Source organism: Passer montanus, unplaced genomic scaffold (assembly GCF_014805655.1).
Source record: "Passer montanus isolate IOZ18808 unplaced genomic scaffold, ASM1480565v1 scaffold32, whole genome shotgun sequence".
NCBI classification, from domain to species: Eukaryota; Metazoa; Chordata; class Aves; order Passeriformes; family Passeridae; genus Passer; species Passer montanus.
The window spans coordinates 726,268-748,621 of NW_024367930.1; the positions used below are offsets into that span (position 1 = coordinate 726,268).

At 36.2% G+C, this 22,354-nt stretch overlaps 1 protein-coding gene across 4 annotated transcripts in view; it reads right to left on the reverse strand.

The window, feature by feature from the left end:
* Positions 1-22,354, reverse strand: part of VPS41 (VPS41 subunit of HOPS complex) — a 110,151-nt gene that overhangs the window by 35,388 nt on the left and 52,409 nt on the right. For 3 of the 4 annotated variants that reach the window (XM_039715131.1, XM_039715132.1, XM_039715133.1), the window contains exons 6-11: positions 21,892-21,954; positions 20,712-20,777; positions 11,858-11,977; positions 8,254-8,400; positions 7,015-7,081; positions 306-403 (exon numbers count right to left, since the gene is read on the reverse strand). In XM_039715131.1, coding sequence (XP_039571065.1) covers positions 306-403; positions 7,015-7,081; positions 8,254-8,400; positions 11,858-11,977; positions 20,712-20,777; positions 21,892-21,954 — 561 coding nt within the window. Of the gene's footprint in view, positions 1-305; positions 404-7,014; positions 7,082-8,253; positions 8,401-11,857; positions 11,980-20,711; positions 20,778-21,891; positions 21,955-22,354 lie in introns of those variants that run through there. The other variant, XM_039715134.1, reaches the window with a different exon arrangement.

Here is a 22,354-nt window from a genome sequence, read left to right on the forward strand (position 1 = left end):
ATTTTGGGGGGGGCGGGGGGTGTGTGTAAGAAAGGAAGGAAGAAATTGCAGAAAGGACTAGCTAGAGACCTTCTCTGCATTCTGCAAGAAAAAAGGGAACCCAAACATGATTTTTGAAAGGTAAGCACATTAGTTTTCAACTTCACCTCCACTGACCTTGTTTTATGGATCAGAGACATTTCAAGCACTGTTCACTACCAGCAGACTACAAATTTTTTCTCAGATAATCATATTTGTATGACTAGTTTAAGGCCCAACTCACAGGCCAAATGAATATCGTGAAGAAACTGAGATAAAAAAACTACCGTTTTTTCGGAGATCTCCTTTACATATGAAAGTATAACAAGCTGGTCACAGAGAGGTGCAAGTCCACTGACGTAGAATTCAGTGTCAAATTGGAAAACTGAAATACAGGAAATAAAAACAGACTTAAAAACATGAATGTGTATGAACTACTACCTAAGAAAAACTCACTGATTTTTAGAGACAATCAACAGCATACAGCACCACTTTAGAGAGCTCAAGACTTAACACATATAGCAAATCCAGAGATTTCCCCATTGGATCAGATGAAGATCTACATTTAACAGATTAAATTACATTAAAGCTTGCAAAAGGAAATGTTTGTGCTCCAGGATATGTTAGAGATTGAACATTTGAAATGAAGGTGCAGTCTGATTTTCAGTAATCACATTGAAAAAGGAAGCAAAACAAAAATCACACTCAATAAAACAAGCAATAAGTAGTACAACTTCACTGGTTTGCATATTCACAGCATGTTCATGTGGCCATAAGAGAATTGCACATGCTGCATCTATTGGTATACAGGAAAACACAGAGATCATTATTTATTTATCATCACTTTAAACATCACAGAATATTTTACAGATATACTCATTACAAAGACAACACAGTTCATAGTATCTTTTCCTGCTCATTAAACTGAAAACATAATTTTCTGAAATTGGTCTTGAAATCGAGATAGTTACATGAGATTATTTCAAGAAAGAAAAACAGAGTGCTGAACTGTATTTACAAGAAGACTTAATAAATGAGACCTCTGCCACAGAAACAGCTCTTTGTTTTTATTCTGCTGGATTTACAATGCACCACTTTTTGTGAGCTCCTCTCTCATGGGGACAAAAACAAGGATCTTCGAAGTGCTTACATTAGCCAGCCTTGTAACTATAAGCTTTTAAAAAAGCATCAGATACTTCATTATTTTCTCCCAAAACATGGTTTTAGGAGAATCTAAGCATAAGTAAGAAACAAAAAGTTTCCTTCCTTACTGTTTAGCATATTACACTACTAATATATATATATATAATTTATTTATTTATTTATTTGTTTGTTTATTTTATTTTCAACTAAAATTTACTAGCAAGACAAACAGAAAATACAGTACAATGGCATTAAAAATAAAGCTGATTTTCTTTAGCTAAGATAATAAGAAGGAACAGGAGAAATAACTGTCCTCCCACAAAAGGGAAAAAATACAATGAAACAGAGTATATATTTGACACCTGTCTCTCTACAAACAACCAAGCACTGTTTTTCTTTTAATGACTGCTGACACTTTGGCATCACTGAAGGACCACATTACAGCACAAGGGTAGAGCACTCTATCCATTCACGGAGAAAAGGTTCACATGTGTAACCATGTACATAATTATCTTGTTCTAGCCTACGAGACTGATGAGATTACTTTGATTGTGTCACATGTTGTTCTCAGTGATGATTTTAAACAAATCAGTTCAAAACCAACTACATACCTTATTCTCAGTTTAAAATTTAGTATTTAGCATTTTAAAATAATATGGAAGGCAGGATTAAAAACATGGAAGAGAAAAAACATGGAAAAGAAAAAACAAAGTGAAATCCATAATACTATCAAAGAAACTTTAAATTCAGCTTTATAGAAGGGCCAGGAGAACGCTCTCAGAGGCATATAAAATGTGGTTTGTATTTGAAGAGGAAAACAGCAAGGTGAATTATCATTTATAATGACTGTAGAAACAGCTTTAAAATCCATGTGTGTTTCTTTGTCTTATACTAGAACTTAAGTCCCTTTTGCCAGTGAAAATGCTTGTAATACCCAATGTAATGGTGTATTTAAGATCAAGCAGAAGTACTGATCTGTGAAACATAAATAAACAAATAAAAATCACCACTTCAAGTTTGGTTTTTGAATAGAATATAGTTTCCTTGGTTTCACTATCAGCTTTCTCTTATCTCAACTTTCTCAAGAGGCGTTGTTGAAACACAATGCTCTAGCTCTGCAGCTACAGCCTTGAACAAAGAATAACTGGCATAGACAGTGCTTCTTGACCTGATAAAAACCTTTCATGCTGCTAATCAAAAAAGTCCTATTGAAAAAAGAAGATGGAAGTAACAGCTGCACAGAACAATAATAGGTTAAATTGACTTATTGTCTGGACACTGAGTTGTGATCAAGGAGGAAAAGAAATCCAACATAAAGGCAATGCAGAAATGCTGTTAATTTCAAAAGGATCCAACATAATTAAAACAAATGTAGTATTGAAGTGAATGGAAATGACTGAGGTATGGCCATGTATCATACATGTTTATGCCTGTCATAAAAGAAGATAGAAGATAGGCTGACAGTGGATCTACTCCATGTTCAGCATTTATGTACAGACGTCAAATAAATTACCTGGAAGCAAAATGAAGAAACCTGTAAATCTCTTCTGCTGCTCATTAAATGAAATGTATTAAATATACCAAAATACAGAAATGAAATTATATATGCTACAATAGTTACCTAAACTGCATAAAGCCACTTTTTCTGGGATTTAAAGATCCATGCGTACATGACAAACTGAAACTAAAAGGAGCCTATATTGTTTAGTCAAACCTCTAAAAGCAGCCCCTGCTTTGACATAGCAGATTTTGAAGAGTAAAACTTAGGCTACACTCAGAGGGTTTTACCTCTGATTTCACCTAAAAGCACTGGTGGTGAAGATACCACCTTGAGAACTCTTAAGGGCATGGTACACTGTGACTTATAACAATGAATACAAATTTTGCAGATGTTTTTAGTGAGCTAGGTAATTTATGCAAACCAAAACACAATACAAAATGGCATGATTTGATTAGCTATTATTTTGTGCATGGAGTTGCAATTAACTTAAAGTATAACTTTTTTTTTCCTGACAGTATGTGAATTCAGTTCCAACTAGAGGGAAAGAAAAGGCCCCACGTAAGTATCACTTAAGCTACAAAGCTGATTTTCTGAAAAACTCTTTTTTTCCACTGAACCAAGAAAACCTTGCTAACCAACAGGAAAACTATGCAGTCTTGAAGAATTTTGGGGCTTAGAGATTCTGAGGTTTGATGACAAAGAAGTCAAAATCTTGAAGAATTTTGACTCATTTTATGAAGCAATTTATAAATTATAGGTTTGGCTTGTGGCAAAACAGATGAACGAAAGTCTAAGCAGAATCAACTGTATAATTATGTTTGGGTTTTTCTTCTTTTTTTGGCTTCTCAGAGTATAGCGGACTTGCTTCAATAAAATGTTTGCATAAATCACCTTATGAAGTAAATTTCCTGATCATCACATTCATCAATTAAGCCTTACATTCCGTCTACATAAAGAGAAATATGTCGGTACATTAGATCCCATTAATCTCACTTTACAAACAAGAAAATAAATATTCCTATGTATACAGATTGAAATGTGCAATCTCAATGCATGATGCTAACTTGCCATGCAGGTGTGAAGCTACTCCCTTTTAAAACACACAGATGTGTTGTTACAAGCATAGCCTCGAAACATGTAATTTTTAAATCAGAAATCTGTTTTGTGGGAAATTTGGTAGAATGCAAAGGGAGACAAGTATTCAAGACACATTGCTGCCTGGCTGGTACCTGGAATTAAGCTGAGATTCCTCAGATAATATCTGGACAAAAATAAATTGAATAGAAATTCTCTAATTAACTTGAAGTCTTTTACATATTTCTGGTGTTAATCTCTATTTTCTGCTGTCATTAACAACGTGAGTAACTTGAGGCAGAGATAAAATACTTCTCCATAAAAGTATATAAAATTCTGACACAGCCAAGGAAGACTAGATTACCTATTTTCCTTTGAAAAGACATTATATTAACTGGAGAGTGTAATTAGTTATTTAGCAACGAGCCTTCTCATAGGTTCCAGTTGAGGAAGGGTTCCTTGCTCAGACCAGAAGCTGTGCAGCATTACAGCTTTTGTACATGCTTCAGGAGTGAGCACAGAGGTCAAGCCCTCTTTAAGACGGATCACAATGGCATTTAGTCTATGTTAAGCCTGTAATTCAATACCAATACTTTCTAATCAATACACTACTTCACAGCAGTTGCTGACAGAGCTAAACTGATAGGGTCTGCTCAGCCAACATATGTTTAAACCTAAACAGAAACACTCACTTGGAGTTTATCTTTGACACTGAATGAAGACTCACAGAGGTAATGAACTAAAAACAATAGCAAGATTGCTGAAGAAAAGCACCACTAATATACTGAAATATGTAAATTAAATTAGCAATGCCACATGTATCTCAGTGTACGAGACCTGTATAATTAATCTATTTTCTCTTACAGATAATCAAATCATTATCTTCTTTAAGATAAAATAGCTAGAAAGTTCAGTAACTTTCACACATTGTGGGGTTTAGCATCACAGCAGATACTGAAATTATTTCCCACCTTAGAGTTAAGTATCGGTAATTCTTGAGACAGAAACAGAAGATGGGGAGGTACTTCATTAAACAGGATCCTATGCACCTAAACTGCAATGCAGGAAACACTGTTTCCTTATTCACTTGGCTGCAAAGTACTGAAGAAACATTTATTATCTACTAATGCCATTACAGTTTTCTACGATACCACCATGCAACTCAGGGGCCCTCAGAATGGCTTTAAAACAGCATAAACCTGAATCTGTTGACACATGACAGGACACTGTTTTATCATAGACTCCATATGTATCACCCTGATGACCAATGAAGTTTCCTGCTCCACTTCTGGTTTTCTTTCCAGGTGAAAAATTGTAAAAACAGGGAGAAAAGAATTTAAAAAACACCACACCACTAAACATGACAAAAGTAACACTGTGTTAAGGGTTTCACTTTTTGGAAGTCTGTTGACAAGATCTCATGAGTCAAAATATCTGAAGGATACTCACTTGTCCTTGCATCGAAGGATTATATTCTTGCCTTGTATAAATTCTTTACTTTATGCAAGTATATCAGTTTATGCATTCACTTTGGATATTAGTGGTCTTGCAAAAAAAACTATACTGTTTGCAGGTCTGACACAAGATCAGACTTTCCAGCTACACCTTTGAAAACTGTAGTCAAGAAGACTTTCAGTGTGACTATATGAAAGACTATTAATTTATACTGAGACTTGAACAAACAATGTCTCTCTCTTTTCTGTCCCAATCCTCCCAAGTTCTAGAGTGCTGTGGATGGCATTTAGCAGAGCAATTTCAGTGCTTTGACTTGAAACCAGAAAATAAAATCTCAAGCACATCATTAACAGGTTAAATGAGATAAAATACCAGTTCTCTAGGCTACAGAGAAAACCGCAGGCCAGAAATTTTAACATGAAAAAGTTACTTCCACATAAATCTTTATCCTTCATGTCTTCACCTAAACAGCCCAATGACAACTTTTTATGTTTTTTAATCAAGTTCCAATAGACAGTCAGCTAAAACTAGCACCATCCATTTAAGCACATTATAGCTGAAATAGAAGTTACCTCTGTTCACTTCTCACTATGTAACCAAACCCATTTACTTATTTTCTAAAAGCTACTTACAGGTACAGAAAATATTATATTATATTATATTATATTATATTATATTATATTATATTATATTATATTATATTATATTCAGAAAATATTATATACAAGCCTCAAGATCTGAGGCTAAAATTATGACCAAACTTTTCCTTGATAATATTATTGTGAATATCCTAGAATTCTGCAGTTAAATAGTCTGTTTGCACTATGTAATCCTAAACAACAAATAGTTTTCAGGTCTCAGTTAATCTCAGGCACACTACCAATCTCTCAGTATTCAGACTCCCTGCAGAACTTAACAAGTCTCTTAGATGATTTTCAGAAGCTATTTTAGAATAGTCCTTTCCTGAAATCAGAAAACAGAGCATACACACACATATGCCATACACCATTCCAAACTGACATGATTCAGGATCTTGCTTGAACACCCTATCTACAATCTCATGTTACTTCAGTCTAGGGAGCATCAAAGCCTACAAACTGTTGCCAGCTCTGGCCTGCAGAGTCAGAGGGCCTGTTTATCTTCCCAGCACTATCTGTTCCTAGATACTTCTTTTCCCCAGCAGACACTTTTGTGGACAGTTGTGACTTTTTGTTTACATCCCCACTTCCCTTCCAAATTTTCTTTGAATTCCACTTTACTTTGTCAAGAACTTTTCCAATGATCAATAATAATAAAAATTTATTCACATCAGATTAGCTAGAAAAATAAGAAAGCAAATGAAAATATGAAATTCAGAAGCCAAGAAAGGAAACAAAAATAAATTAAAATCAATTTCCTAGCACTACACCAGAGATTTTTATGGGGGAATAAAAAAAGGAGAAAAATGTTATGAGTAGTGTAGTCAAACAACATATAATCAAATAAAGTAGTATCTATTTTCTCTTTACTGCTACACTGACCATCAATCATTTAACCAAGATGAAAAGTCAAGTTCTCTAAAGGAATCTGTATGAAGGGAAAGTTAAGGCATCCACTGTTCACACAAGTATCTCTGATATTACATCATCACAGAACTTAAGGTTCTCTAGGAAATAACCCTCACACCTAGGCAAGAGGGCATTATGACAACCTCAGCAACTAAAAATGAGGAGACATTTATGTTACAACTACATGTTGCCCCCAAAATGTAACAGTTTTGTTCTGACTAGAATGTAGAAGACTTTTAAAGCTTTTTGAAAAGGAGTGAAATCACACAACCATACCTATTTCCACGTAGCGGTTTGGTAGGTCACGCATTTCACTGGCATGCCGTTCTTTTACTGAGCAAATCTAGGAAACAAGAGATTTGAATTGTTATAAGGAAGCTGTAATTCCTAAAATGACACTAACTTTGCCTCAATAAGAAAAGCAATTTCTGAGAATTCTCCAACACGGATTTCTCTATTTTGAAAAACACAAGTTGTGAAACAGTAATGATCAGTAACACATCAGTAAAGAAAACCACATGGAAAAGTAGTGGATGTAGTTCACAGCCTTATAAATATGCTGGGAGAGAAGAGGACCACATAAAAGAAATGTGAAAATACATGCCCACTATGGTTTCTTCACAGAAGCATTTATTGAGTTTGGTTTTGGTGTCTTCTCACACTTTGCATCTCATTACCTTTCAAGGTACCTGATTCAGTAAGCTTGCCACTGCACCTCACAGTGACAAGAGGGGAGTATGTACATACAAAGAAATGCAAATAACCAAATGTGAAGCACAGGCAAATAGAAGGGGCAAGACAGATGCCAAACTTAGGACAAACCTCCTCATTTATAAAGCTCTAAGCTTAATGCTCCAAAAGCTTTTTACATATCACCTATCTTACTCCACCCTCCCCTTCCATCTATTCCTATCAGGCACTTTTAATTTCCTACTGTGCAGTGATGCAGCAGTATGTTATTAGAAAGCAGCTAACAGGCTTTTAACAAACTCATGTCATGTGCTGGTTTGAACAAATAATAATCAGTCTGCACCACAGAAGTTTGAAATGCCAGTTTCCTGTTGAAACATAACAAAACCCTAAGCAGTCTGTCCTTCCACCCACCCTTTTTTTTTTCGCCACAGTTGACCAAAATCATGTGGCCATTTTAGCAGCTGCAACCTCCTCAGCCCCCAAACTAATCCCCTCCAAAAATACCTCATGGTAAGTTGTTCTTCCTTAATGCTAATCCAAATAAATGAATTCAACAGCACACTAAAAGCTTTCAAAATCTCTCCAAGGAGTGAAATGTCCCTGAGGAGTACATTTACTGCATGCTCTCACACAGAAATCTGTCTGACTGCTGGGCTCCTCCTCCTCTTGAGGGTCGGTCCAATGACATTTCTAAGACAGCAAGAGTTCTGAACACTGGTCAAACCAAATTCTATTTTTTTCGATTGTCTTTACTTTTCAGAAACAATCCTCTGTTTGTCTGTGATAACAGCAAGCATTTATTACAAAGACAGGTAATTGCACCTTTACTGAATTTCCCCAGCCAATAATCAGTGTTAAATTATCCTTCCAGCAAAGGCTGCAGGGATACATATCTGGGCGGAGGCTTATGTCATCTCGAGGCACATTGGTAATTCTTTGCTTGGAGATCATGTCAAGTATCTTCACGCCCTGAAAGTTTAAAAACAAGAGAACTTTATTCAGTATGACAAACTCCTACTCACCATTTTGTACGCTAAGGCAGAGCAGCTTACGGCCTAAATTTCAGAGCAGGGCTGAGTGTACCACTGGAAAAAACTGTTGATACAAAAACCCATCTAACCCATGAGGTGATAAAAGGAGTAAAGGGATCAGAGTAATTTAGATATTTTAAATTCAAATGCCAAATAAAAAGACATAATAAGTGATTGAGTGACAGACTAGTAATTCCAGTCATGAACCAGTTTGGCTTATAAGGCTGGTGCTACCCCTGGAGAAATAAAAAGAATCCCAGCTTTTTCACAGCAGTCCCTGTAGAGACACAGAAATTTCCACCTTGAAAAAAAAAAGCAACAGCACATAGGATACATGAATTCAGTCTCAAGATACACATTTCAACTCTTATATAAAAACAGAAAAGTAAGCGTATTTAAACAATGCTTGGTTTTGTATGCTGTGATTTTTTTACTCCCTCCTCAGAAAATCTCTTAAACTAATAGAACAAGAAGTTAAAAACCAGGAAGCTTAAAGTCATTTGAGAGACAGAGGCAAGAAACCACCAATAATTAGATTTTTCTGTATCATTTAGACAAGGTAAGCTATAACCTTTCCAATAGCAAAATGGAGGTTAATTTCATATTAAGTAATTACTTGTTCTTGGTAATTTAAAACAAAAGTCTCTTGAAATTAAATATTTTAGTAGGGACTTCTTTTCTGCCCATAGATCTTAGAGAGTGAGTCTTCAAATCACAGTAAAGGGGGATGGAAAAGAACTTGAAGGTCAGCAACCATGATGCCATGCCAGGATTTTCCAAATGGCAAAACTGATTAAAAAAAATTCCTTTGCCTATTGCAGTTCCCTGCATTGTGAGTTTCTATGTCCACAGCTGTACAAATATACAGATACAACTGTTTAAAAGACATGGGGGGCTCATGGTCTAAGCCAGGTTTTGCCTTTGTTTTTAACCACAACGTAAGTGGTATGAGGGTGGCTGCAGAGATTTTTTTTCAGTGATCTTTGTCACTGAAGAACTGTGAGCATGGAATACACTTCCACTAGCATCTCATCAGCTAGCAGACATCAAGGTTTCTAAAACAAACAAAGAAACAAACAAAAACTTACCAAAACATCTGCAATGTACAGAACCCAGATCTCTCGGTAACATAAACAATCTTATTCTTTGTGTTTTCTAAGCTTATCTGATAAAATTTTTAATCTTGCCTTAATTGCATTTTAATAAAGTTGCTTTTTATAAATCTTACTACTTTGCCTCCAAGGATGATTTTCAGTGACCCATACCACATCCTCTGTTTTTCTACATGGCAGCAGATCTTGTATGGGATAGACCAGCTCCCATTTGAAGTACCTTTCAAGATAACAGTGTAGGATCTTCTTTGGTTATAAGTGTTGAGAGACAGTTGTTTAATATAGTAAGTTTTATATAAGAGCAAGTTATTTAGAGTTATAATATTGTGTGATATAGCATGTTGCTTGCATAGGTTTACTTGCTTAGCATAAGTAGCTGGATTTTTTTTTTTTGAAGTCTTGGGTGCTAAGCTCTGAACTTACACCTAGATATGCTTTTGGCTAGTAATTAATTATTAATTAATTCTCTTTTTAGTAGTTGGTACAGTGCTGAGTTATGGATTTACTGTAAGAATAACGTTTATGACTTACTGATGTTTTAGTTGTTGCTATGTAATTTCCCATGCTCTGCCTGTGAGCAGGTGCACAGGAAGTGAGCAAGCAATCAAACGGGTTGGCTCTTTGGAGCTGCCCACTGAAAAAGTACTCCAGTCCTTGAAGTTAAAGTGTGGGGTGATGCATATCTGACTCCTTGAATGGTGTGAGAATGCTTGAGCAGTAGCTTCTCCACTAGCAGGTATGCCATTTGCATCATGAAAGCCCTTCCACAGTCAACTTCCCAACATGAATGAGCTAAAACCTGTCCAAATGGGAGTCCAGCAGCCAAATGCCTCTAAGGATTTGTCCCTCAGATGTCTCAGTTTGTAAAACTTGCACTATCAGCCACAGAGGGAGGAGAAGAGGGAAGGAGAAGCAGAAAACATGGGTTACCTATGCATCTGAAAAGCAGAATTAGACCTTGCCTAAATATGAAAACTAGGTAACCATGAACACACAGTAAGAAGCAAGGCTATAAACATTTTCTCTGATTTGGGAAAAAAAAGTGTAACACAAAACCTTGCTAGAGAATGGAGTTTAAAAAGTTAAAGGGGAAGAGAAAGGGCAATAACCAAATATATTAATCTTCTGGAGGGCAAGTGTCATTTTATTTTTCTTTGAAAGATAGGCCCTGACCGTGGCTTTTTGTCTCTGACAGATGGCTCTCAATGTTTTATCAGTACGCTGCACTCTGTGTTCTGCTGTGGCACATCATCTCTAGGGATAGCTCTTGTCCTATCCATTCCAGTAGATATCTGGAATATGTATTTTAATTGTATGGATCTGAAAAGAACAAAACCTTCAAATAACCTAATGTTATGTCAGTCAAGCCCTCAATGAAGCTTCCATTCTAACAGTTATTAAAGGGAAGCAAATAAACAAAGGTCCACCTTTAACAATTTCATATCAAACTTGTTTTGAAATATAAAAAAGAGCAACGGCTTTAAAATATTTTAATAAATGCCTCCCTTTATGATGGAAAAACAATAGAAAAAAAGCTAGTGTTTCAGAAATACTTTCAACACATTTTAAAAAATACTTTGGAATTTAGACATGACACACATTAAAAACATATCCCTCACTGCTGAGCTGCAAAACATAGAGCTTGACCCATCAATTAGATATACAGTGATAGGTGAAATGTAATACTCAGAATGAATGTAATGGTTTCCTTTAAAATGTTACTTAGAACAAAAGGAGCCTATTTTCTTCTAAGTCTAACTTTCTTCTAGTGACCTAACAAAATGAGAAATTATTACTGTGTTTTTTTATAACCTACAACACTGAAAGTGCATATGACAACATAATTTCAGTACAAATTACAAAATCCAGACAGTTTTTGGTTTTTTTTTTCAGGGGGTGGAAGGGAGTGGAGATGTTCTATTATTTATATAGAGAAGAATTACATAGGCATTCCTTCCTCAGTTTTTTTCAATAAATTGCACTAATCAAAATTCTAATCAATAATAGCGTACATTAGGGACCACCTACTTTCCTAGTTTCTTCAGAAGTGGCAATCATATTGGAGAAACCTTACTAATCAGCAGAAAACAACAGAATAAATTTCTGTTGAAGAATTTCAAAAGAAATGACACATAAACCACTATCCTTCAATGCCTTTTATAACCAATTCTACCAATTCACAGTTTTTCAACTGAATATTCTGGCAATTATCATTAAAAATGTCAATAATCAGTGTAACACAGAGATTTTCTTGTACATGTAATGGAGGTGAAAAATACTTACCATATTATTAGCCCAAGCAATTAAGTGCCCCCTCCATTTTATATTTCTTATATTTCCTTCCCCTTCGTGTAAAACTGAAGGCTTCCATCTATTCATCCAACCTCTTTCATATAACAGCAACTATGAAGAAATGCAACAATAAATATTTCTTTGACACAATACTGTATGCAGACATGGAATTTATTTTTTCTTCATTATCCCTTACTCTGTTTGGATTTAAGAGCAACGAAAAATATACACCTATTACAAAACAAAAGCATATACAATCAAACATTTTGCTATATATATTTACATCAAGCGTCTTGTATATTACAGAATTCCTGTTAAATTTTAAAAATATTAATAGGAAGGCCTTTCATCAACTTTCTCCAAAGAACAGTAAGTATAATTATTTACTTTCTAAAGACAAAGAAATTAAGGTATTTCAGAACCTATGTCTACAGCACTAGTGACAACATTTCAGAAAATTGTTAAAGAAATCAGATCACCTCACATTCACCGATCTTGACATTCACCAATCTCGTTAGAGGCTCCTTCCCTCCAAAAAAACCCGGATAGTCAAAGAAAATTAAAAGATCCCCAAGCCTGTGACCTGTTGCTTGGCTCCATGTGGAACTACACAGCCTCCCACAGGGGCCTAGAGATGCTGTGGTTTAGTTCCACATGTGCAAACTGCACTATACCACAAGTGCTGCTGATTGTAAAACTTGTGTGACTGGTAATCTCAGGTTCTGCAACTAAGGAAGGTATTTTAGAATATCTAAAAGTATAAGAAATGTTATGAGATGCTTTTCAGCAGCAAAGAAAAACCGAACTACATGCAGAAAGTCTGCACAGAAGGATTGGTTGGCTGAATCATGGTGCTAATAATGCCAAGGTGCGGGCTCAATGCAGTTATGGACCATTCACTTAAGAGCTGGACTCAATGATCCTTGTGGGTCCCTTCAAAATCAGAACATTCTGTTTTTGTATGTCTTATTAAATTATTTAACAGCATTACAGGGAACTACTCAGAGAGAAGTTGGAGGGATAAATAAGAAGCTGAGGCATCTACCAAGATTATACTCTAAGGTATCACTCCTGCTAACTTTTGCATGAGTACGACATATGCACGGCTTGAACATATGAACATATATGTTCAGGTTGTGCATACGAACATATGCACAACCTGAACCCGAGCTCCTGAGTTCACACCTCACACTGGAACATGTGAAATAGCTGTCTGCAAGGATTTCTACCATGCTAAAACCCAAATGGAGTACTCTTCTTGCTAACATTTCCTATCTAAGATCCAGCTGTATGCACTTTTTTATATATGGTTTCCCACCACTTGTATTTGGATAAATACATCAAGTGTTAAGACATTAGTTGTTTAAAATAAGATCTTTACACAAAATATGAGATTTTAACGACAATTATCAGAATACCTGTCTCCTAAAGCCACCAGATGGCACCAGAAGACAAGTATTTTCTCCAAGAGTTTAAAGCAAGCACTAGATAGGGTAGTCTTTTGAGAAATTTTTGTATGAATTGCACTTCAGATGTCAACTTTTAGTTCAAGCAAAGTGATTTTGTGTCCTTCACATAGGTCACATGAAGGCCCAACTTTCAGACAGTATAGATTTTTTGAGTAACTCTCACAGAACATGTTATTTTACAGCTGCCAGGGAAAGCCACTGAAAGCACCTACAAGTCAGTGCTATATGGAGGGATTTCCATTAGAAGACTGGTAAGTAGATGTTAAGGACAGGAGCAGCCCTCAGCCCAAATGAATGATCTCCACTCAGACACTAAAGATGCCATAAAATCTAAGTGCTGTGCTGATCCAGACTTGAAAATTACTTTTTTCCTAAGAAGTTGGACGGAAGAAGAACTGCTGCTTGGATGCTTCTTTCAATACTGTCCAATAAAGACAGCAGCAAAATACATGGTATTTGCATTGAGACTTTCTGGACAAAATTAAAAAACTGATGAGGATGATGTGAAAGGTTAAACCTAACTGATGTTAATTATATTAATTGTACTTGGAATTTATTCTGCTTGTGACTGAATTGCGATTTAAATTAATTTATTATACTCAAAATCCAGAACTTTTCTATGTGTTTTGGAACGGCTGCGTACTGAAAGCATCTCTCAAAATAAACAGCATAATTTCTTTCTTAGTCTTCCTTTCTGTCTCCACATTGAAATGTTAATCATACCAGAAGGTAATTTAAAACTTCAAAAGACTTGTAAGAAGAAATCCATGGTTTCTGGAGGCACTCTTCTTACCATCTCCCTCTCTTTTTGGTAGGGGAAAAATATTTTAAGATTTTATTTGCCATATATCCTATACTATAGTAGTCACCATTCACAGTACTTATATTTCAACAGCAGCCAAAATCCCACTTTCTTGGCTTCTCTGCAATAGTTTGTTTTCCCTGTTTTTCATTTGCTCTCATAAAACTTTCTAGTCCTTTGTTGCATACAATACAGTTGTGCTTAGAATACTCTTCCAGTCTATCTTGCATGCACCACAATTTGATAATGCAGCTAAAATAACCTTTAGCCTCAAGGTCCCCACCCACACTGTTTCACAGCACATTGCAATCTTCTGTTAGCTCACTAATTATTTTGTTAGCTCACTAATTATTTTGCGAGTCTTAGCTGTTTACGATTGTCCACCAGATCATTAAGAAAAATGACACACTGAAATGTATGAGACAAGAGGATGGAGCAGGACACTTTTTGCTTTTAAAAAAAAGTTGGATTAGAATACACGTTTTGGATTAGTGAATACATCTCTCTATATCTTTTACTAACAGGAGATTAATCTACACCAAAAAAAGCTCAAAACTCTATTTTAGAGTGCATTCATGAAAGAGAGTAGATGAGTGCCTGGACTTAATGGAGCCTGTCATACAATCAGCATTAACACTAATTACATGTAATCCTGGTTTTAAATTATATACAGGAATTCCCAATCCTCTGAACAAAGAGGTGAATGATTGCAACTTTGGAAGTATCAACATGGTGAAGTAATTCAATTTAATTTATTCTCACTACCAATTACTAGCTTCAATATACTGAAATAAAAGATGTCTGTTCTCACAGAAATTTCAAAGGAAACACACTTTTAATGATGCCTAGCATCACTACTTTGTTTCAACACAGTGCCTTCTGTGTAAAGATTTGAAGAAGTTTTAGTGAAGTGAAGGAAAAAAGTCTTAAGTCTTCAATTTGTAACTGAAGAGGAGCTTTTCCATTCCCTACTGCAGAACTGTTGGATCAGTTTTTATCTTACAAAATGAAAATTAGAACAAAAGTACCTGTAATTTCCTTGTCCTGCTCTTTGTCTAAGTGTGAAGATGAGCCTACCTTTGGCATTTGTCCTGTGTTTTGGTGCCTCTGTCACCACTTTCATCTCAGCCAGCCAAGACCACAAAAATCTAAAATGCTATCTCCATGGTTACAAGTGATCACTACAGCTATTTATTGTTTTCAGCATAAAAGAAATATTTACAGGCATAGCCAAGATTAACAGATACCAGAGAGTAACACAGAACAGCATGCCTCATGAAGACTTACTGTTTAATAGTTCATCCCTAGGAAAACATACAGCAACAATAAAAAATTATACTTTGTATCTGAAACAGACAATGGGACTGGAATGAGCTCAAACAAGGCAGAGAATAATGTAAGCCTCAAGCTTTCAGCTGAAGATAAGCTTTCAAGATTTCGTCATAAAATGTTGTGTAGGGAGCTGGGGTGTGAACAGAGAGGAAGGCAGCAAGTACAGCCAAGGGAAATCAAGCAAGGAGGCAGAGGCACACAGCAGCATGGGGAGGTAAGTGATGGTAACAGTGAGAGATGAGACAGGAGTTACTGCTGTAGTTCATGGACAGAGGAGCTAGAAATTTTGAGATATTTAATAGAAACAAATGCCAAAGGACTTTTATTAGGCTTCACTTTTAATAACTCAACTGCCACATTCCAGCTGTTGCCTATTCACAAAAAGCTACAGAATTAACACCTTGAAAAGCAAATCCCACCGTCTTGCAGGCAGAGAGACACATTTCACACACTTAGATCCTCTTTGCTTGCCACCTCAGTCAATGAAAGAAAGGGTTCTACACAGACATTTGTAAAGCACACAACTATAGATTACATGCACATAGGACTATGATCCATTTGCTTTACACAAACCAAATTTATTACACCACATGGAGAATTTTTATTTTAGCAATAAAGAAGAAATGCTTATCTGAATACCCATAAAGAAGAAATGTAAGCAAAAAAAAAAGCTTATTAAGCAAACCAGACATACTACATATCAAAGTCTCATCTGCTCAATAATATGGGATACATCTGGGCATTTTGCATTGCAGCAAGGAAATAACAGATGAGTAGTGTTGTGGTTTGCTTGCTGCTACAGTTTATTTCCTACTTATGGTAAATTATCCAATGCATGAACAAATTGCCACAGTATTTACTCCTTCTTCACTTAAATCAGACTTTTGACTATTTACTGAGTGACATTTTATAGCTTACAAAGCAATCTGCCTTTCTTGTCTGGTACTCTTCTACCCAACATAATGCCAAACAGCTGACTATCTGATTTCTAAAAATGGACTGTGCTGCAAACAGCATCCTGACAATTTAATAATTTGTCAAAGTACTTCAGTTATTACAAAGTACATATCATAGGGTTCAAAGGTAAGGTCATCTGCTTACTCACCACACAAAGTACATCTGCTGACACTAAAAAGCAACAATTAAAAAAAAATCTGAGACATTCCTTGGCAGATTGACTTTAACATAGAAATTCCAGAATCCCTAACAGCTATCACAGATCCCCAACAATGCTTTTCTCTTGCCACTTGTGCACTGTTTGCAATCACCATGCTTTCTCTGCATGTGTTGTTGCTCCACCTGGAGTGGAAAGAAATTTAGATTGTCTTGTTTTGCATTTCAGGCAAGAGTTACCATGGGTCCAGAATTCTGACACGGAAATAGGTTTTTTTGTTTGGTTGGTTTTTTGTTTGTTTTTTTTTTAATGAGACATTTTCCCCAGGTAACATTAAGTTCTCCCTGCTTTTATAAGAGAAAAAAAGTCTAATGTTTAAACACAAGCATTGATAAGCTTAGATGTTAATTCTGGGAGGATAAATGGGACAAACATATCTGTATTTGAAAACCAGTTCTAATAGTATATCTTCTGCAGCAAAAGAAACACAGATATAATTAAAAATGTTTCCATATATGTATTTCCAACAAATATATATATAAAAACCCATTAATATATTATGTAGATATCGACACAGATAGATATAGAGAGATGACACTGTTGACAGTCACAGGGTACATCCGTTTTATTTTGGTTCTCTAGCCCTTAAAATGTTCCCGACTGGATAAGCAAATCAATACTTATTATACAAAATGTATGTCCTAGGCAAATGAGGAGACCTGGTCCTTTATGATATAGAATATTCTACTCCTATACTTCAGAATACATTTGCTTAATTTGTGCTGGGTCCCCACTACCATGCTGGGTTGAGAAGACTTAAAAAACCCCTCCATTAGCACACATTCAGGAGAGTGACTCAAACACTTCAGAGGACTCACTATCCTAAGTGTTTCACTACAAAAACCTTTGAATCTAGTTATTAATGTTAATAGAGACGATGTCTCTGCCAAGAGAGGAATCCCAACTTGTCCTGCTCTCCTTATGTTATCTTTACATAAGTCACAGTAGCTGATACCTCGACTTTGCATCTGAAATAATATTCAGTCGTCTTTCTTTGTTAGTTCTGTCTGTGTAACCCTCATGACATAACGGACACTTGGACTTTACGAAAATGTTTATTTAGTTCATGGATTGGGAAAGACCAGCACTCTAAGAGTTAAATCAAGAAAACCTTGTTTTCAGCTTTACCACCCTCATTTAGTTGGCTTTTACCCTGTTATTTTTTGAGATTAGAGCCTTTTTTTAAAAGGTAGAAGGTTATGGCCTTCAATAGCACAGTATTTGTCTTTTCCCTTGCTTTGAAGCTCTATTGTCTGCTCTGGACAGAAATGCCCTATTATTTACAATATACAGTATTCTTATTTCACGGTTACCATCATCTGCCAAATCAGCACAACAGTGCTGTAGTTAATTGCAGAGGTGAGAAGGGGAATAAGGAAGCACCTTCTTTTAGTATGGCACCTATTGCTTCTCACTGCAATAGTGTAAATTTCCACAGTACCTGTCTTATTTCTAGGCACAGATAATATTAATTCACTTAGGAAAACGGGTGAAATAAGCTTTGCCAACCCAAAATATTATCTCAAGTTTAACAGAAGTTTTCTTTTAAAGACTAATGCTTTAATAAGCAAACAATTTAATTAGTTCATAATACATTTTAGAGAAAAGCTTCTCTATATGCCTACTTAAGCAAAGTTAAGCAACCATATAAACATACGCACAGCAGAGTTAAGCTTACAACAGCTCACAATGATTACCCCAGTTACCCCAGGGAGCACTGCTCTTAAGCCAGCTTTAGGTCAGGCTGAGCTTCTAAGATGTAGCAAATCCCAGCATTACACAGCAATTCACCCAAGTTCCAGACATCCACCTGTGCAGGGAACTGAGGACCTACACTGTGCATCCCTGAAGCATGTCGCTAGGGTCTTTTCCCCCCTTCTATTTCTTGAATATTTCCAGGATGCCCTGAGTGGATATTTGAACTGAAAAATGTATTTTTTACACATTTTATATTGTTATGAAGAATATTTTCCTAAAAAAATACAGGCAAAGCAAACAAAAAAATGCACTCCACTTTAAAAATACTTACATACATTATGCCACCATTTCCAGAAAGCAAAAGCAAAAACAGATCCAGAAAGCCTTTGGATTAAGAGTTCACATGATACACACTATGTTTTTTAATGCACCTCAGGCAAGGAGCATAGCATTAGAGCTTTAAGCAAAGCTTTTCTTTTACATTTGCTCCAAAATGAAGATACTCTTCCTGTTACTCTTACCTTGGTGTGGATGAGGACAACAGACAACATGCCTCCCACCACTGCCAGCTATCAGGGATGAAGTCACTGTATACATGCAAAGGCTAGAAGAGCACAGACCTCAGTAGCCACAGGAGGACCTGTCCCCCACCCTGAAGGAGTTCACTTTGGTTGCTTAACTAGGCACAAACCCCCAGACACAGGGAGAGAGTGGTGAGGTCGACAGCCTGAGGCTGTATGCTTCAGCCTGCTTCAGCCTCACTCTTGTGTTCAGCTGCCTGTTGCCTGCTGCCTCCACACTACACTTTGGCTTTATAGTTAAGGAGAGGTGTAAATGTTCAAAAAAGAAAAAAAAAAAAAGTAAAAAAAAAAGTAACTTCATTAGTAGGTGGAATTTAGCTTCCTGAATTTTCAAAAAGCATTTTGTGGTTGCTTTTACAGAAGTACGTATGCTCCTTTTGGAGGAAAGGAGAGAAGGGAAAAGGTTTCTACTGCAAAGCTAAAGGCTTTATTTGTTGGGTTTTTGTACCAATACAATCAAATGACAGGTGTCAAGTGACATCTGCTTAAATGCTAAGTACCTTATGTTAAGATGTCAATTAAAGTTTTCTGAGGAGGGAAGTTCCTCAGCAAAGCATGAATGTATTAAGAATGAGTATACCATTCCCCAGAGGACAGAATATAAAACAACCTGTCAAGTAATCAAACATAACCAAAGAGAATGTGTTAACTCCCTGATGTTTTTCTTTGTTCAGCATCAGGTGAATGCAAGATCTTTTACCACCTGGCGGAGCCCTGTTCTATTAATTCATTGCTTCTCTCCTTCCATGCTCCTTTTATCAGCACTAAAGAGCTTCACAAACTGGTGGCTGACACACACACACACTGACTATGCATTATTTTAAGGACAACACCAACTTCTACCAGCCAGAAAAATCTGTCAAGCACACATACCACTTAAATAAGTAAGGCACAGCTATGCTTTGAAACATATCACTGAACTGTTAATGAAAATTAAGATGTATTCAGCACGAGGAGCCTGTAGTTTTCATGTGCTGGTAAGAGAGAGCAATGGCATTTGGTTTGATGCACCTGTGAGAATTGCTCATCCTTAATTCTTAACAGAAGGCAATAGAAAATTCCATGCATTCAAGAAACTGTTCCAAATAAAACTTTTCAGATTTTGACTGAAAATATGCAATGTGATATAAGATACTTGTGGGACCTGGAAACACCTCCAATCTGGAAGTCAGAATTGTATCCTACACTAGTAAGACGCTTAATGCACATCTAAAACACCAACTGAATCCAAATAGAAGACTACCTAGAGATGTAGGTGCTTGGAATGGGGTGACCTCTACTATACCAAGAACTCCCCTTAGTTCATTTTAAAATAACCACCAAAACCCCTCACCATGGAGAAGAGCTGATGAAGATACTTGGGTTTATTTCCTTAAAATAAAACACCAAACAAACAAACAAAACCCCATCCCAAAAAATCACCCACAGGCGACCCAAAATCAACACGTAAAAGATCAGTTTTAAGGTCTAACTTCTGCTCCCACTTCAACAAATTAAAATGGAGAAAATATGGCCCACGACATATAAATTACTTTTTTTTTTCAGACTATCTAGACAGCATGGTATTTCTACTCTGAATCTCAACTTGTTGCGACATGTTTTTAACGTAAAAATTGCACTTTCTCTCCCCCTGAAATCACTTTTAATTAACAATGCTTTAGAATACAATGCATAAAGAGAACGAAAAAGCAGAAGTCTTTGTTCTAGGTGTTAAAAGTCATATACATATCCTTCCAAGCTATATCAAAGGGCTATTTAAAGGTAGCCAAAGTTCATTTTCAATGCTTACCTTTTTTCCTCCTGTTACAAATTGCTTGAAGTGGGATCTTACAAATTGTGGATGAACAGCAACAATCTGGAGATGGTGGGGGAAGAGGGAAAGAGAGGACTGTGGCTTAATAAGAGTTTACATGAAGCACCACATCACTCTTTAAACTAGATAACCCTTTGTCAACTCAGTTGAGTTCTTTCTCTGAAGTAAAGCCTAGTTGTTTCAGACACTTGGTTGTTTTTCTTAAAAGATAACTCTCCATATTATATGCTGTATGACAAGTGTGATACTGAGTGCTGTGTTACACTGAATAGCTACTTTTCTGTACAGCAGGCTGCAGAATTAGGACCAATCAGAACAGGACTGCTGTGAGCAAGAGTTACCCCAATTAAATCTGGTCTGGGGCCTGCCTGAAGGGCACACATACCTCAGCCCTGTTAGAGGACAACATTGTGTGGCATCTTAGAGTCTCTTTGCCTTACGTGTTAAAATGTCAAGTGTGAAGATTCAGCTGTATGAGCAATAAAGGCCTTAGGAGGCCAGTGAGTCACATCAGGCATGTGTGAAAATTTAACAATCTCATTCCTTTCCCCCACACCCTAAAGAGCAGCTGCAACATGGAAGACTCCAAGCAGCAAAATGCAAACATTTGCCCACATCACCTTTCCTCCTGCAAGAAATGTTTCCTGTTAAAAATCACTGGATTTTCCCATATGCCTAATAGATGTCCTTTTTTCGACAGCCAGGCAGACACGCTTCTCTAAAGCAGAGTTAAACTCCAGTTTTCCCTTCAGATAGGGCACATCAGTATCACTGCCCATTGCCTTATTTTGAGGCAGGTTTAATGGATATGAACTGGTTGCAAAATATTGACCTCCCATTTAGCATAACCCTCAGAATTTGTATCACAAATCTACAGAGAAATATGTTGAGACTGTTAACACCCGAAACAGGACAATTTCTCTTTCACTTTCCTTTTGTATTTGAACAACTCAATAATACCTCTTACAAAACCAAGATTGGCTTTCTTCCTACCAAACCAGATCAAAAGCTTTTATATTGAGATAGAAAACTATTTCCTAGTGACTTGAATAACATTGTAAGGAAGTGGTATTCCTCTCTTTCATTTATATTGAATGTGACCTTTCTGTTATTAAAGACAACACCACAATTACTAAAGATTAAAACAAGCACTTACTTTAATAGGACAGTCAAACGTTTCATGAAACTCTTCCGCTGAATATAATCCAAACACTTGTACCTGAAAAAGTATATTGAAAAGCCGAAATTATTTACCTAATTTACACTGAACCATTAACACTGAAAGTAAAATCCTAACAACTAGAAGATTATCTGAATGCTATCAGTAACATCTTTTTTCCTAAAGGAAGACACAATTAACAATTCAGAGCTAATTGATGACACAATAGGACATTAAATGAACGATGCTGAAACCTCCAAGGTAAAAAGAAGGTAGTTTTTTCTCGACCTTAATGTATATAGAATTCCAAAAGTGACCCTGGATTGGAGGATGAAATTGCCACCTCTCTAATGACACTGGTCAAACCAACAGTCCATCAATTTTCTCCTCCTCCAGAAAGGAATGCAAAACAATTATCATTTATATGAAAAAGTGTGTGAGAAACTCCATTACAAAAATG